At 35.4% G+C, this 18,739-nt stretch overlaps 1 protein-coding gene across 1 annotated transcript in view; it reads left to right on the plus strand.

The window, feature by feature from the left end:
• The window catches only part of TRHDE (thyrotropin releasing hormone degrading enzyme), a 487,618-nt gene that overhangs the window by 431,615 nt on the left and 37,264 nt on the right, over positions 1-18,739 (plus strand). The window contains exons 13-15 of the mRNA XM_049883907.1: positions 10,377-10,524; positions 12,387-12,484; positions 12,951-13,058. Of these exons, the coding sequence (XP_049739864.1) occupies positions 10,377-10,524; positions 12,387-12,484; positions 12,951-13,058 (354 nt within the window). The remainder of the gene's footprint in view (positions 1-10,376; positions 10,525-12,386; positions 12,485-12,950; positions 13,059-18,739) is intronic.

Below are 18,739 nucleotides of genomic sequence, written 5' to 3' on the forward strand. Positions count from 1 at the left end.
ACGTCCTGGTATAAATCCAAAGCACCTTGCAGGTGTAAATTCTCAAACAAGATCATAGCATTGTTCCCAAACCAGCATTTACTGTATACAGTTGTGGCTCAGCAAGTTGGTTTAGCTTTGCCCTTTATTTCCTTATCATTTAGCCCTCTTAAGAAGGAGAGCAAAGTATCAAAAAATCTAGCTAAAATACCTTCTTCCCCAAAGGTGACTTCAGGAAAGCACAGCTGTCTTTTCAAGATAGTCATCCTTTTTCTATACCATTAATTACATAGTTGAAGAAGTCCTTTTTCCCTCTCACTTGATAATAAAAAATATTTGCCTTCCACATTTCATCTGCAATGGCATTGGGTAGATTTATTTAAAATAGAGTATAATAGTCCGAAAGGCAGGAAAATATCACTTAAAATGGTAAAGAATTATATTTGATATTTCATTTTTCTGGTAAGCAATTTCATTAAGATTAGAGAAGGAGAAAACACACAGCTCACACAAAAAAGGCATGTCCTTCATATCCCTTTTTCTCTCATTCACTATCGTTGCTTGAGATAGTTTATTTCTCTGACATGCTTTAATGACTCTAATAGCAGAAATGATTGAATTTAAGAGAAATGCAAATGATTGGCTATTATCATTCCTGATTGAAAAATGTCCTTTTTTTCTTGGATGCAGTAGAAAAATGTGTAAAAGCAAACCACTATCACATGTCCCGCCTACATGAGACAGCTGATGGGGTATTTCTCTTGCTGATGACTGAGTAAATCACCTCATTTTCATTGTTTCCACAATGTTGACCAACGTGCTCCCAGCCTGGCTTTCCTCATCTGATTTAAACAAAAGATTCAGAATGACTTTGGAGGGTTGTGATACTCACGGATTTATGGGGCACTTTTGTATGTATGTAGGATTCTCATCATTGTACAGCAACCCTGTCGTTTTTGTGACAGAGTCTGTTTGACTGGTTTTGGATTTATGATGGAAATAATTCAGAACAGAGTAATAATTTTCCCTTGGCAATTACACTACCATTTGGTACTTTGTCCCTAAGGGAAAAATGAATGTGCTGGGATCTATCCATGAGTTTAGTAGCTCAGTGTAGGGAACAAATCAAGGTCAGAATACAGATGTAGAGCACATGGTTGCAGAATTCTAGTTCTGGTCCTTCAGCCTTAAGGCTCTTCACATTTCTCTGACACTTTACACTTTATACGACTCCTCCATTTATTGCCTTTTAACCCTTATGATGACCATGGGTGGTAAATAGCATTTTTCGCATTTTGTCAGAGAGGATACTGAGATTGAAAATGTTGACTTTCTTGAAGATCATATTCAGCAAATGCTTTTAATCGTGCACCATATGATGGCTTTGTGATGCATATGCTGGTATACACAGAAAAATAAGACTTAATCCCTGCTTTGATTTTCTAAGTTTTTATTACAAAGAATTTCAGATATATACAAAAGAGACCAAAGAGTGCAATGAACCCCTTAGCATCCACCATCCTGCATCAACAATTTGTAACTCATGGTCTGTCTTATTTTATCTACTATACGGCAGTGGGCTATTCTCTTCTACCTTTCCTACTATTTTGAAGCTAATTCCAGACATCAATTATTTCATCACAATTATTATCCCTACGTAGTTCTAAGTATACCCGTTGCTGTTGCGTTGATTCCAACTCATAGCGACACTATAGGGCAGAGTAGAACTGCCCCGTAGAGTTTCCAAGGAGCGCCTGGTAGATTCAAACTGCCAGTCTTTAGGTTTGCAGCCATAGCTCTTAACCACTACACCACCAGGGTTTCCCTTCTAAATATATATATATATATATATATGCTTAATGACCACCTAAAACTAACATTTCTTCAATCATATCGAACATCTAAGAAGTGTTCAAATTTTCAGTTATCTCATAAATGCCCTATTTTCTTTTTTACAATTTGTTGGAGGCAGGATTGAAATGATGTCACTGCTCTGTCATTGGTTGATATATGTTTTCAGTCTTTTAAGCTTATAGATTTTCCCCTTCATCATAAAAAAAAAAAAATGTTTTCACAGTATTTGGTGAAGAACTTGGTTGTTTGTTGTATGCAAAGTCCCACAGTTTGGCTCTTGGTGATTGCATCCCCACTGTGCACTTTCATTTTTCCTATGTCGTCTCTATTGCCTCTCAATTGGTAATCAGTAATCAAATCTAGAGGCTTGATCAGATTCAGATTTAAATTTTGGCAAGATTACTTCTTCCTCAAAAACCAAAAAACCAAACCCAGTGCCATCGAGTCGATTCTGACTCATAGCGACCCTATAGGACAGGGTAGAACTGCCCCATAGAGTTTGCAAGGAGCGCCTGGCGGATTTGAACTGCCAACCTTTTGGTTTGGTTAGCAGCCGTAGAACTTAACCACCATGCAACCAGGGTTCCCACTTCTTCCTCAGCAGACTTAAAATAACTAGTCACGTCTGTTTTTATAGTATTTGCAGCTGTTGCTGTTCAATGCCTAGATTTATTAAGTCACTAACAAAAACCAAATCCATTGCCTATGGAGTCGATTCCAACTCTCAGTGACCCTATAGGACAGAGTAGAACTGCCCCATAGGGTTTGCTAGGCTGTACCCTTTAAGGAAGAAGATAGCCACATCTTTCTCCTATGTAGCGGCTGGTGGGTTCAAACAACTGACCTTTTGGTTAGCAGCCGAGTGCTTAACCACTGCACCATCTTATTAAGGTTCCTTATTAAGTCACTACCAAAAAACAAAAAACCAAACCCTTTGCCGTTGAGTCGATTCCAACTCATAGTGACCCTCTAGGATAGAGTAGAAATGCCCCTATGATTTCCAAGGGGCACCTGGTGGATTCAAGCTACCAACCTTTTGGTTAGCAGCCATAGCCCTTCAGCACTTCAACACCAGGGTTTTCTTATTAAGTCACAAGAAGTTGCAAAATGGTGACTCATTCATTTGTTTTTCATTTATAAATCGAATATTTCCTTGAAGAGAAATTTGTTCTCATTTACTGCTTGGTGACCCAGTGATACAATTCTTAGAGGAAATACAGGGTAGGTGCATGATTGTTTCCTCTTATTTTCAGTTTTAAAAATAATGAGCCAGTTCCCCAGCATGATCCATAGTAAGCAATTTGTTGTGTTTTCTTTTTCCTTCAGTATCATTTTGACTTTATGGATTTAAATATATTTGATATGTTTTAGTCTTTCCGTAACTTTTATACTTACTGACACTCAAAGTGTTCTAACTTTGGGCAGGATCCTCTTCAAGTTTCCTGTTTTTCTCTGAAAAACAGCCTTCGAGAAGTTAGAGAAGCTCCCCTGATTTATGGACATTTAGTAAACCCTGGTGGCGGAGTGGTTAAGTGCTTTGGCTGCTAACCAAGAAGTCGGCAGTTTGAATCCACCAGGTGCTCCTTGGAAACTCTATGGGGCAGTTCTACTCTGTCCTATAGGGTCGCTATGACTCGGAATCGACTTGACGGCAGTGGGTTTAGGTTAACATGTTTGATATCCTAACAGCACTAAACCCAATTTCTGCAAAACCCTGCTGGAAGTTTTTATTCCTTTTACTCCCATATGGTTTTGTAGAGCATCAGAGAACCTCACCACCTGATAAGCAGAATTCCATGCCAGCTTTCAGCATTGTCTTTTGTGTGGGAATCATAAGCTATATTGATAATTTCCCTAGTGTTCCTTTATGCTATTTTCCACGTTTAAACCCTGGAATCTCTCTGCTAATTAACCTGAGATAGAATATATAACTTCCTGAGTTTATGCTTTAAGAATATATTCATTGTTTAAACAATTTCTGAATGACCTTCCCAATGTTGTCCCATGTTGTTTTTAATAGTTGAGCAATAATAAATCATGCGTGGATAAGCTTTTGGAATTTTTATACCTCCATAAAAAAACTTTCTGCAGCAAATATTATGCAATGTCTATCTTAAAATATCATGTTCTCTATTTTTATGTCATCCATTTCATTCACTAGGTATATATTTTGCTCATAAGCATAATCTGTAGAGTGAGAGAGAAGATCAACTACGAAATTATATTTCATTTCATTCTCTTCTTGAAAAACTGTGTGGCATGTTTGAGTTTGCTCTCTGCAGCAGCCAGCCACCCTTTTGAGGCAGAAATCAGATCATGTCATTCCCCAACTAAAAAACTTGCAGAGGTTTTGCATCACACTTAGGGAAAAAAAAAACAAAAAACAAAAAACTAATGTCATTATTATTTAAGGTCCTTTGTGATCTAGCCACCACCAACCCTTGCAACCTCATACTTTACACTTTTTCCCTACTTTATTCCATTCCAGCCGTGAAGGTGTTCTGGCCATTCTTCCAACACCCCAAATTTGTTCCTACCAAAGGACCTTTCAACTTGCTGCTTTCCTCAGATAGAACTCTCCTATATTTGCTCAATGTGTTTCCTCACTTAATACAGTTGTCTTTAGTGAGACTTTCCCTGGCCACCCTATTTAGAGTTCTCTCATAATTCTACTTCCACTAACCTTGCTTGTTTTCCCTTCGTAACAATGGGGACTACATTATATGTTTATTTGTGTATTAAGTCTAATGTGATAAGTGCGATGGCAGTGACATGTAGACAGATGGTGTTAAGGGAAGGGAGAAAGTCTTTAACTCTGTTTCAGAGTGGTATTTGGGGTGGCTGCCTCATGGAGCACATCCAGTAAGACCTTTCTTTTCAGTTCTGGCTTTGAATTCCAGCTCGGACACTTATTAGCTAGGTGAGTTTGGCAATTTGCCTATCTTCTAGAAACTTTAGCTTCTTTATCTGTAAAATGGGCATAGTAGTACTTATCTTGAAGCTTCTTAAGGATAGTAAACTGAAACAAACTTATATCACCTTTACGTAACACTGTAGTTGACATACTCTGAGTCCTCAAAACATGATAGTTTAAAATGTTTAAGGTGATAACTTTCTAAAAAATATTTGCCTTTGGCTGTAAAACTAAGGTAATTCCCATGTTGGCTAAATAGCTGACATCTATTATTACTTCCAATTAATGGCCAAACATTGATCCTACTTCTTAACACTCTGGAGCACCCAGAAGAACCTCTGTTTTAAGATGTTGACTGATTTCCTGTGAAATTATGTTTGGAAATAATTAAGCAAGTGTGTGTGGAAAGGAAAGTCTGGTCACAGTGGTGATACTGGGCCTACAGGAGTTACAAAAATAATTTGTTTTATTTTTAATTATTTAATGTTTACTGGAGAAGGGGCGTTAGAGATCATGTTTGTCAATATGGTGTCTAGGAAGCAGAGATTTCCAAACCTCCAATCAATGTATTTAAATGCATGGTATAAAATAACACTCTTGCTTCTAGGCAAGTAATTTGCTAATCAGAAAAAAAAAAAAAAGAGATTTTCATATAATGCCTCTGCTAGCTCATTGACTTTAAAACTATTTTATCTTGGTATAGAGTAAGACCAAAACCTGTTGCTGTTGAGCCCATTCCAACTCATAGCGACCCTACAGGACAGAGCAGAACTGCTCCATGGGGTTTCCAAGGAGTGCCCAGTGGATTTGAACTACCAGCCTTTTGATTAGCAGCCGTAGCTCTTAACCACTGTACCACCAGGGCTCCTGGTATAGACTAACCTGTTTAAAACTGTTGGCTACATAGCACTGCCTTATCTTTTATAACATTTACCATTAATAAACCAGATGAGCAAAAATACTATAAATGTTATTCTAATAAGATTTTCTCATCCTGCTGGTATCTTTTAACCTTAGGAAATGCATAATGTTGTTTAACATTATGGATGTTTTTAAGTTTTAATATACTTGGCAAGCACTCTTCCTTTGAAGAGTTTTGGTATTATTGCCATAATTTAGTTTGAAGAACATGAAATGAGTGCCTATTTTGGCTAGGTTCTGTATTAGACTATGCGGGTGAAAAGATGAGTGAAGCATGCTTCATTTCTTTCAAGATTTTAAGTTCAGTGAGGGAGAAAGGTAATATTATGATAAAATTATGATTAATATTATGTATTAAGAATAGAGGTGTTATCAAGGTGTTATCTGAGCCCAGAAAAGAGGTGCATAAGTCTCTCAGTAAAAGGATTTCTGGAAGAGACAGAAAAAGCAGAAAAGGAGGATGGGGAGGAACAGGAGCGGGAGGAGAAAGAAGAGGAACTATGTGGACTCTTTAGTGTGCAACTTTTCCCACTCCCAATTTTATGGGGCAAAAATCCATTTCAGTTTGGCAATTCCTGAACGATATTCTTTTTTATTTAGAAAATGACCAAATGGATGGATGGTTGGCAGTGATACCTTCCCCCATGTATAGCCTTTTCTATTCTACGATATTCTGAGAACTATTTGTGTTTCCAATCTATGCCATAGGATCTTCCCACAAAGACCATATAAATATTTTTCTTAATAGCGAATAATAAAGCATAACTGATAAAACCTACTAAGCTTTTAAATTAAAAATTTCAACAAATGCTTTAAAGAAAAAAAAAAAAAAGCTGTGCCCTAAGAGAAAGTGATAGTCTCTTCTGCATATATTATAAAATACGTAATAGGCTGTTGGTTTTTAAATGTATACTAAATTATGGTGGTCTGAAGAGTCTGAAGATTGTGATTTGCTTTTTTCCCTGAGTTTCAAAGCACCCAGGAACTAACTGCTTTTAAAGAAAACTCACAATAAATGTAGTCATTTGTTTATAAAGCACCCTTTTCAGTAGATCCTAGAGTTAACATTCACAGTTTTCAGAATGGTTTTAAAAAAGCATATTGGGATCTTAGGTGAAAGCAAAGCTGGTAAGATCAGTGTATTTCAACATCAGCGAATATACTCTGATTTAAATCTCCTTCTTAAAAAAATACCTTTTTTTTTTTTTAACCCCTAAAGATATATGTCTTTGCAAGCTCTGGTCAATTGGAGAAGGAAGAGGGAAGGATGTTTGTGAGGGAGGCTGGGAGGGGCAGACGTATAGCTGCATCTGGAAGTCTTTCCTCTGTTTCTTCAACATCCTCATTTGCTTCTCTAACTTTTTGTCTTTGATTCTGAAATCATTTCTTATGCCCATCCCACCCCAACAGTAGAGAAGATGGAAGATACCTACAACCTCTCCGTAAAATATTAATAACACACATTTAATTATGCACAAAATATTCTTTAAAATTGCTAATTTTTTTCTTCCATTTTGTTAGCAACATTTTCCTGTGTTGGTGAAAATTTAGGGAAACTGCATTTCAGCATTAAGACCCTAAGTATGCTCCCTACTGTGCTGATTACTTTGAGCTAATGTAATGTTCCATTCACTGGATTCCACACACTTCCCCTATATTGATTACATTATCGGTAATAGTAATCACAGCTCTCATTACCAGCCAATTACACAAACACATATCTAAGCTAGGTAACTTATTAACTAACATAATCTCTTGCAATTCTTAATTTTGTAATGAAGCTGATCATCCCCTTGTCCAATTAAATGTAGCTATATAGTTTGACCTAGTAGGCTTAAATACAAATATATGGAATTATGTATTGGGTAATTACTTACATATGTTAGTAACAAACCAGAATGAGGGCAATTTGAATGTAATCTCTTTCTTATTCTATTTGAGAACTACATTAGATAAGGTTAACTGTTTTAAAAAAATAGACCCAAACATGTATATAGATCAAACACAATAGAAGTGTATTTCCTTCTGAATCACATCAGAATATTGTCTGATATAGTGCTAGAAGGTGTGAGTCCCCTAAATTGGGCTGCAACAATGGACTTTAGCATACCAACAATTGTGACAGTCTAGGCAATATTTTATCCTGTTTTCCAAGGAGTCCCCATGAGCCAGAACCCACTTGAGCAACCAACTAGAATCATAGTCTAGGCTAGGAAGAAGAGGGGAGCATGGATTTTGGTAGCAGTTATCCCTAAGGACTCAAAACAGAACTTGTTTCATTTCTGTACTTACTGAATTCTTTTCTTTATTTACTTTGTTACCATTTGCAACGTCTATCAGGCTTATTTCGTGCAATGCCACATGTCTTATAAAACCTAGATTGAAGCCCTGCCTCTTAGGCTTTTATATATTAAACAGCTGAAGAATGGGGAATATAAAATTACAAAGTATTTTTTCAGGTTTTTAAACAAATAAGTTATACCCATAACATTGTAATGATTTCTTAGCAGGTTAAATTATAGATACATGTTAGAATAAAAGGTTTGGGGAGTTAAAAAGGATGTGTACTGGTTCAGCTCTCTTATTTCACCAGTAAGGAAAGTGAGCCCTGGGGAGATTAATTTGTTTGCCTAATTGTACAGAGTATAAATGGGAGAAGCAGGTCCACACTCTTTTCAAGTCCACATCTCTTTCCATAACATTATTAGTCATTTTCTGACTTGCAGTTATATTGCTCGCAGAGCATAAGTCATTAAATATTGTCCATCCATTTATAGCAATGAACTAAAACATAACATATTGCAATTGACATAATACTATTATGACTAAAACTCCTGGAAAATAGGCCTAACCTTTCTGGATTTTCTAACCCGATTTGAAGATCCATAATAATTTATCTGGTTACTAAAGATTCTTTTTTTATAAATATTATTTTTCTTGTTTCTTCAGCAAAAGAGTAATAGCTTCTAGATAAATCTTTTTCAACTCTGATGTTATATAATCCATTGCATGTGTTCAGGGAAGCAAGTTTATGACCACCTGCTAATCAATATTTAGAAGTAAAATCTCAGGGAGACAGATTACAAAAATATAAAATATTAGAAGATATGTTTCTTTTAAGAAAGAAAATCAAATCATTATTCCTATGAAGTATATATGCATATATATATATTCCTTTTTCAGTTGACAATAAACCCTTGAAAGCAAAATTTAACTGTATCATTAAAATGCTACTCTAGCAAAAAGCTAAAGTTACTGATTTAGTTGTTGTTGCCATGGTCTAATTTCATGCCATTTCTCCAAGGATGTATATAATAGTAACTGCTTCTGCAAAGTGGCACACATCTAGCTGTAGTATAAATCATAGAAACTTTAGGAAATTTTGAAATTATATGAGAATTTGGGGTTATCCTCGCCATTCTTATTCACTGTGATTGATCTTGTACTATCAGTGAACCAAAGTCATTAGGGTGACACTTTTTTAATTCGAAGAAAACTGAAGCACAATCTTCAGAACTGTTTTTGTATTATGAAATTATAAACACAGTTATTTGTCTATAGAGTAATGTTTGCTTATCACATCAAGTAAGGACTAAATAATCTGGCAGACTTATTTCAAATGAAGATGAGAAAAGCTTTGCTGTCTCCTTGTCCACCTTCCACAAAGTACAAATAAATGGATTCTTTCAGTTTTGTGATGCTATGTAAAACAATAGTGTGAAATACAGATAAGGGAGATAGCTAGGCTTTGGTTGTTTTCTTACTTCCCCGTTCCCTGTTTTAAAACTCTGCATTAAATTGATATAAAAAAAATTGATATACTAATGGTAAAAATTCTGCAAAATACATAGTGTCGCTGTATGTATCAGGGACATTAAAGCTTAAGACCATCTTTAATGCACTATGGTCATTTATATGCTTTGATTTTGCGTGCAATCTACTGAAGAGTAGAGATAGACACTTTATTTTGACTTTTTTTTTTTTTTTTGGCTGTTTTTCAGATAATTTTAAAGCATACATTTTAGTATTTTCCACAAAATCCGACATTGGTCACCAAAGCGACATGGCATCTTATTTGAAAGAAAATAATAGAAGGAAAGAGTCTCTTCTTTTAATATTTTTGCGATTTGATTGCTCTTAAAATCTAACTCTCATTTTCATAGATGTTAATGGAAAGCAATGTTTTTTTTTAAACAGGTTTGAAAAATGCTTATATTGTAAGGTAACAGTCAAAACTGTGCATTGCTGCTTTAATTTAACCATTCTTTTGAAAACGATGTGTATTAAGTTATTACAGAGCTGCATAAAAAATAAAGAGAATACATTGAGAAACCAAAATTCCAAGTCAATGATCAATTATTTTCAATTACTTTTGACCTCTGAAGACTTTTTGTGAAGGAAAATAGCAAGGACTGATTTTGTTCAAATTCCACAATTCTTTCCTTTTCAAAAATATGCATTCTAATGTTTTTGTGTTCACGGAAATGTTTAACTCTCCAACTCTGTATATATTAAGGAGCATTGGCAATTTAAGTAGGAATATATTTAAAAAGTGAGAAATTATATTTTTTTAAGTACCAAATATGGTTTCTTCACACTGTGATGAATCTTGCTTCCTGTATTTTATTTGCATAAGTAAAATCTTCATTTTTGCATCATCATGTATCTTTTCTGCATATAATTAACATTAAATTCTTTGACTGTGCAGAGCTGGCTATTTGCCTCAGAATATTCCCCTGGAGATTATCAGATACCTGTCTGAAGAAAAGGATTTTCTTCCTTGGCATGCTGCCAGCCGAGCTCTTTATCCTCTAGATAAATTACTGGACCGCATGGAGAGCTACAATGTCTTCAATGTAATAATACATATTCTCTTCTTTCTTATTTTCAGATGATAAACTTTTTTTTTTAATTTACTATATACAACTAATCCTAAATTACTTTAGCTCCTCTTTCTAATTTGTGTTTTTACTTTTGTCCTGATTTTTTCTTTTTCACACTGACGAATATTATTTGCAGAAGAAATGTAATACAAGGTACCTTTTGCTCTGGCCTCAAAGTGTCAATTAAGCTTAAATGCTTCAGAATTTAAGAACAAATATACATGGCAAATCCTTAAAATTCAAACTTACTTTTTAATAGTTAAAGGGCTCTGTGTTCACAAAGGACTTAACCTGGGTAGAGGGATCCCAAAGATCTTACAGGACTATAGACAGTTTCAGTTAAGATTCTTAGTCATTATTTTTATCCAAAAGGGCATAGTGAATTCAATTCACTACCTTAATTAACAAGGATAAGATCAACATTGAGGCAAAAGCTCGTTCATAATTGGGTCCAAGGGGATACGGGAGAGCACACAACAGATAATCCAAACAGACATGAGGACATGACAAACATTCCAAAACATTACCTGACCAGATTTCCTAAGCCTGGAGCCTGGTAAACCAAAACTGCACTGCTGACACCTAATAATCTAATTTAATAATCATTTTGAATAAGATTAGGATTAAGTACTGTTAACGAACTTTTGATTTCTAAATTTCATATCAGCAGCAAGACTTTGCATATGAGAGTGTGTTTCTGTGCCTTCTATCATCTTTGTTCACTATTTGCTTTCCTTTAGTTATTTTAAGAACCTGCCCTGTATTTCTTATGACAGACTGCTCTCCTAATTAACCTACACATTTGGAAACTGGACTGCCATGACATGAAATCTGGTTATTAAAGCCATCAAATTGTCTGACGGCCATCAGAGTTGCTTCTTTCTTATCCTAAGCTAGCATGAAAGCACCTCTGTTTTAATAAATTAAAAAAAAAAAAATGGGAACTGTCTTGGCTCGACTGTTCTTTGCTGTTAGTTTTGTCTAAGCCCTTGCAAGAGACTTGAAAAGAAATGTGGCATTTCAGTTATGGTATAAATTTTATCCACTAGAGAAAGACTTATTACACATTTCTTTTTTCCCTAATACAAACACACTGCAGTACTAGACTTCTGTAAAAGTAAAATATGTTTTTGTATATTTTTTACTTTAGAATAGTGTATCATGTCGGACACCTCATTTTCAGTAAAAGTTAAAAATTGCCTTTATTGTCATTTCAGTGCTTTCATTCCTTTGACAAAATTCAAGGACCACTTTAAATTGAGGGAGAGCATGTCTTATATTGCTACTGATGTTTAAATATGTCATTAGCTGAAGGGACTGTTGACTCTGAAATACCATATCATTATACTGAAGAGTATATTCTGTGTAAGTCAGCTCAACAATGCTAGGCTATTGGCTGGGCCTACATGATAGTTTTGCTTTAAATATGTTCTATTGACATAAAATATATAAATGCTTTATGCTTATTTTCATAAACTATATCTGATATAGATTCATATACATGGATGTATGGATGCCATTATCAACATTCCTCAGTTTCCTCATTTTGTTGCAAAAATTGTCATCTAAAATATTTAATATTGTAAAGTACTCAGTTGTTCAATAGGAAGTAGAGAGTAGGCTTCTATCATTTCCATAGTATTGTATCCATATGTTCTATATTTGAAGTACTAAATTAAATAAAATCATAATGGGAAATTACTGTGCTTATAATTTTACTGATATTTTAAAGTAGCTACATCTAGAAAATATTTTAATTTTATTATAGAATAATAATTGTCAGCATGGAGAGGTTTAAAACTGACATTATCTTTTTATCCCCTGCCTCCATTTAGGAATATATTTTAAAGCAAGTTGCAACAACATACATCAAGCTTGGATGGCCAAAAAATAATTTTAATGGATCCCTTGTTCAAGCATCCTACCAACATGAGTACTGTTTTCCTTTCTTCTTCTCTTCTTTTCCCCCAGAGCTATACAATAAAATACTACTGGTACCATTGTGATTTCAGCAGCATGAGACAGTGTTTCTTTCCTTCTTCATCTTTCATTTCCTTTTCTTGGGAGGGCTCCTACTGGGTAGCACTGTTTCCACCACCTAACACTGAGAACAAAGGCATTTCCTTGCCATGTTGAACTTAAAATCCCCCTTAACTGGTGATGTTGAGGTCTGGACCCATGCCTTCGCCATAGTACTCTTTCCAGAACAGACTGTTAGTATGTGTAACGTCCACTCTGCCTAATTGTTAATCTGCAGTGTAGAATTTCAGAATCTAAAAAAAAATTTTCATGTTAATTATTTAGTCACCAACTGTGTATTTGACAAGTTACCCTGACTTTCTTTTAGGATATTAACACTGCTTTTTCATTTTATTTTCCTTCCTTTTCATGATGTCTAGAGAACTACGCAGAGAAGTTATAATGCTGGCATGCAGTTTCGGCAACAAGCACTGTCACCAGCAGGCATCAACACTTATATCAGATTGGATTTCCAGCAACAGGAACAGGTAAGTTGAAACAAGTACCGTATTTCCGATATGATTGAACACTACTTTCAGATTGTCAGTAGATACGTTCCATTTATCAGCTCTTGAAAAATAAGACAAGAAAAAAACCACTATGAAACTTTATTTCAGGTTCACAGCTTAAGAGACAACAGCATAAAAGTTAACACTAATCTTTGGAATATTTCATCGAGTGTTAGGCAAACTTTCTTAATCTACACGCTCGTTCTTCATATATAAGGTGCCAGCTTGTTTCGACTTTTGACAGCTCTGCCATCATTCTATGAGAAAAAATAAATAAATAGGGGCCCCCTTCTTTAAGCCTCTTTAAAAAGGCTGTGCTATTTTTTTTTTCAAAAACAATTACCAGTGTATGTCATAAACAAAGTAGGATAACAAATGTTAATATTTTAAAAATCAAAAGGTTATGAAAGGAGATCTTTACTTTTTCAGTGGCCCTTGGCAGTAACCTTGAACTTGTATCTTATCTAGAAATTTCACAACGTGGCATTTTAATAATATATAATATGTGGTTAAAATTATGTAATGTAATTACTTTTGAGAAAAAAATACTAAAAGTCAATTGTTAATATTAATGAAAACCAAAGCCATTGCCCTCGAGTCGATTCTGACTCATAGTGAACCTATAGAACAGAGTAGAACTGCCCCATAGGGTTTCCAAGGAGCACCTGGTGGATCCAAACTGCTGTAGCTCTTAACCACTACCCACTGGGGTTTCCAATATTAATGAAAGGAATACTAAATATGAAAGAATAAAAGATCATTTATCTTCTTACGACGGTTTGTTCAACCTTCTTAAACTGTCATTGTATTTGCAAGGACTCTCATGTTCCATTTCTTTTTACACTTTGGGCAACAGATACATTCCCCTCTCCAGTTGTTGGTCACTGTGTGTAACTAACATCGGATGGGAAGGAAGACAAGATAAGAGGCAGTTTGTATAGATGATGCTATTTGAAGAGGTGCAGTGGTTTTGTCTCAATATGTGTGTCAGGGATGAGCCTATGGACAATAGAAGCAGGAACTTGTTCTGGATGAACATAGAAAACCACATTCAGTGTAACCTACTATGGAACAAATTGGTATTTGTCTTGTCAGGAGTTACTTACGTTTAAGTTTAGTATCTAAATGACTCCAGATCAAAGGGTAACTAATCTGTTTTAAAGGTCACTGAGGGAAATCTTTCACTGCAATATTTAGTAATTTGTCATAATATCTCACATCCTGTAGCATTTTCCTGTTTGCCCTTTAAGCTAATCGTTTCTGGTCTTGTACTAAGCTAAGAAGGAAAATAGTTTATCACTATCGTCTCTCAATTGATCCATCACATACTTGATGACAGTGATTAAATGCATCATCAGCCTTCTCTAGAACTAAAAAATCTTCGTTTTTTAAAAAAACTTCTCCTAACGACCGTGCTTTTTGCTAAGTCTCTGAAAACTATCATATTTGACCTGAAAAATGTTAAATGAAATTTTTTTCTTATTTCTTACCACCTCCTTCAATTCAACCACATATTTTTAGGTATGAAAATATCAACACTAATCCAAGATCAATACATGCCTTTTCTCAGAGCTGATAGTTGTTGTTGTTTAGACTTTTATAATTTTTTATTTTGATATAATTTCAAGCTTATAGAAAGGTTATAAGAGATGATTGCTTTTTAACTCTTTAATGAATTTCATTTCCTGCATTAAAAAATACATAGTTATTGTAAAAGTGCTATTTTAAAAATTTTTATTGAGCAATTCTCAGTACCAGGTGGGAAAGAAAGAGAAAAGGTGGAGCTCAAAATTAAGAGAAGAGACAACCCTATTAAACAAATAATTTTACTATGAAGTAAGAGCTAAGCACAAAACGGGGTGTAAACATTAAGAAGGGTGGCTTACTTCTTTGGAGGAATCATATTCTGACTTATGAGAGTGAATAGGAGTTTGGTAGCTGGACAAAGCTGGGCTGGAGGCAGAACAAGTTGTTTCTTAATATACGAGGGTGGGTGGGTAGGGATTCCAGGCAGAGGGAAGGTGGATGCATGGCTCGATGTTTATAGTCTGATAAGTATAGTGATTTTTGACTCGTGATCTTGAAAAATCATCACTTCTATAATTCCCTTATAAATGAAAGTTCACACATAAGATGTCAGCTCATTTCAGTTTTAATAACTCTGCCATTTATTCATGGTGAGATAATTAAATTTGGGCCAGATACTTGAAGGTTCTTTTGTCATTCCCTTTATTATTTTCTCCTACATTGTTTGCTTTTGTAATGGGTAAGTAAACATGCTAAGTGAAACTCACTGTGTTTACTAAGATTTGCTCAACCAAACAAATGACATGTCTCAGCATATATAAGTGACCTCCTGCAGCGAGGGCACTTGCTTCACTGAGCTACCTATGTGCGAAGATCAGAAGTTTAATCTGTGTTTTTTGGATGTTAATAGTAAAGCTATAATTGAATCCTATAGCTGGTGCTGAGTTTATTAAGTTGAATCCATCAAGGGGAGGGCAATGAAGGGGAGGGCATGGTTTCTTTTTAAATGTAACTGAAGCAACAGATCAGTCAGCTTTGTTTGCTTTTGTTTAACTGGAATTTAAAAAGAGTAACTTGTAAAAATCATCTTAGTAGTAACGGCACCTAACAACAACAACAAGGGTTAATATACAGTTAGATTCTCAACTGCTAACCAAATGTTGGCAATCCAATGCACTCAGCAGCTCCACTGGAAAAAAACCTGGCAATCTGCATCCAAAAAGATTATAGCCAAGAAAACCCAATGGGGCAGTTCTCCTTTGTCATGTGGTATCTCTATGAGTAGAAAGCAACTCAACGGCATCTAACAACAACAACAAGAACAACAACATGCTTATAAAAAGTTTCAGGAGATGTGTATCTATACTGATAAACCTAAAGGATAGTGAATCATGGGAGTAGCAGGAATTGAAAATCAATGAAGCATAATCTTCATACACTGGGGAGATGGGTAGAATCAGTGACATTAGATTTAGGAAAACAGAATGGACTTGAAAGTTTGGTGCAGGAAAGGCTAATGGCACCAAAAAGTGTAACAAATAGCAAGAGATGGTAGCAGCAGAGAGAAAAATCCAGGAATTACGGGGAAAGATAAATTGAATGAACCAACATTCTGATCCCTGTAAAAATATTCAAATGTTACAGTGTGTTGAATTGTAATGGTGATGTCATGCATAAACACAGACTGAGTTACGTTCAGGTCTTATTAGGCTGTGATTTGGAAACTAAGTTCAGCAGAATGCCACATTTCAGAAAAGAAACAGATTGCTAAGCATTCAGTGGAGAACAATACAAATGAAAAAATATCTTGAAAACATGAGCTATGCGAGGAGCTTGTAGGCCTTGGAAATTTTAGTCTATAAAAAATTAAAAAGACATAAGAAAGATGATATCCTTTTTGTATGTACAAAAGCATATTAAAAGGTACAGAAATTGGTTTCTTTCACTGGTTGGTGCAAATAAACAAGAAATTATAGGCCTAAGCATTCAAAAACCCAGGTCTAAGCATTCCTGAGTAAAATATACAAAAATATTATTACTGTAGTTGAATTACAATGTGAGATCTCTGAATTAAAATATTATTGAGGATCACAGCTAACCATATAGAGATCGGCTGCTAACCAGATGGTCGGCAGTTTGAATCCATCAGCCGCTCCTTGGAAACCCTATGGGGCAGTTCTACTCTGTGCTGTAGGGTCACTATGGGTTGGAATCAACTTGTGAGCAATGGGTTTGGTTTTGGTTTATACAGAGATCACAGTATGGCAATATGGGGTTTTCTCTGAATAATAAATTTAACTTGAAATTAAATGTCCATAATAACACAGCCTCTTAATTTTGTAATAATGTATTATTTTTCAAATAATTTTAAAAGCACAGTTTAAAGCTTTAAGCCTATTTAATTTAAAGAATTGACCGATAATAATATCAATTACCTAATCCAAAAATTGATGACTGATATCCTCACTCTATTTTAAAAATACTGCGAAACAATGTAGTATCTTGTAACTAGTAATTTACCAGTTGCAGTCGAGTCAGTTCCAACTCATAACTACTCCATTTGTGTCAGAGTAAAACTGCTTCATAAGGTTTTCGATGGCTGGGTTTTGAAAGTATGTTGCCAGACCTTTCTTCCCAAGCACCTCCGGAAATCAAACTTTTCAATTAGTAGCCATTAACATTAATCATTTGTACTACCCAATGTATAATTAGGGAAAAGGAGGAGTTAAAGTTGAAAACCGGTCTGGCAGAGAGAAAATAAAGTTCATCAAAAGGATTTTGGTATATATGCGTGTATTGTTGTTGTTGTTGTTAGGAGCCATTGAGTTGTTCCGACTTATAGTGACCGTATGTACAACAGAACGAAACACTGCCGGTCCCGCTCCATGCTCACAATTGTTGCTATGCTTGAGGCCCTTGTTGCAGTCGTTGTGTCAGTCCATCTCGTTGAAGGTGTTCTTCTTTTTCGTTGACTATGTATGCATGTGTTATGTGATTTTTTATTTACAAATTTTATACTCTGTAGATTTTTGATGTAATGTTTATTCCAAACAGTAGTTTTAAAACATGCTTTTGTACATGATCTCATCATTTTTGTTTTATTTTACAGAAAACATTTGAAAACTCACAAAGGTTATGTAATTTGCCAAGATTATATAACTACTAGGTGGTAGAGCTGGGTTTCTACCTCCAGACTGCCTTAATGTAAGCAATTCTGTGGTAGTGTATAAAATTACCATGTATCAGTAATATATGATTATCTAAAAATGATTTTAAAAAAATCCAAGCTCAAGTACTCTGTGCAGTGAGTGTATGCAACAGTTTTATGCATGTGGTGCTACATACATAGGCCAGTGGCTCTCAAACCTGGGCTTGTCTCAGACTCACCAGGAAGACTTGTTAAACAGATAGCTAGGCCCCACTCTCAGAGTTTCTGACTCAGGAGATGGGATGGGGCAGAGGCACTTGGTAGAAATACAAGCTCCCAGAAGGTGCTGATGCTGTTGGTCTGAGGACCACACTTTGGGAACTACTGGGGTAGGGCAAGGTTACTGTCTTCAGAATCAGAGACACCTGTAATCAGAATGAAGCTGTTTCAGTAAATGATCTTGGGTGTGTCCCTTAGTTTCTTCATCTGGAAAAGGGTGATAATGTTAGCAACCACATAGGTTAAGAGCTATCTAAAGAATGCCAGTTAATTCCTGACCCTAGGGAAGGACATCATGCTTGGGAGAGGGTCAGCTAAAAAGAGGAAGACCCTCAAGAAGATGATTGACACAATGGCTGCAACAATGGGTTTAAGTATAACAACGACTATGGGGATGGCGAAGGACCAAGCAGTGTTTTGTCCTATTGTACACAGGGTTGTTATCAGTCGAAACAGACTCAATGGCACCTGACACAACAGTCAGAAATCATGAAAAATTAGTATGCTTTGATGTTACTCTCTACTTACATGTAAATTTTCAGTGGGAAATTATAGGCAGTAATATTTATTGAATGCCTTCATTCCAATTCTGATTCATGCAGACTCCATGTGTTACAGAGTGGAACTGCTCCATAGGATTTTCCTGGCTGTGATGGCACAGTGGTTAAGAGCTTGGCTACTAACCAAAAGATCAGCAGTTAAAATC

This window comes from Elephas maximus, chromosome 4, assembly GCF_024166365.1.
Source record: "Elephas maximus indicus isolate mEleMax1 chromosome 4, mEleMax1 primary haplotype, whole genome shotgun sequence".
Taxonomy (NCBI): domain Eukaryota; kingdom Metazoa; phylum Chordata; class Mammalia; order Proboscidea; family Elephantidae; genus Elephas; species Elephas maximus.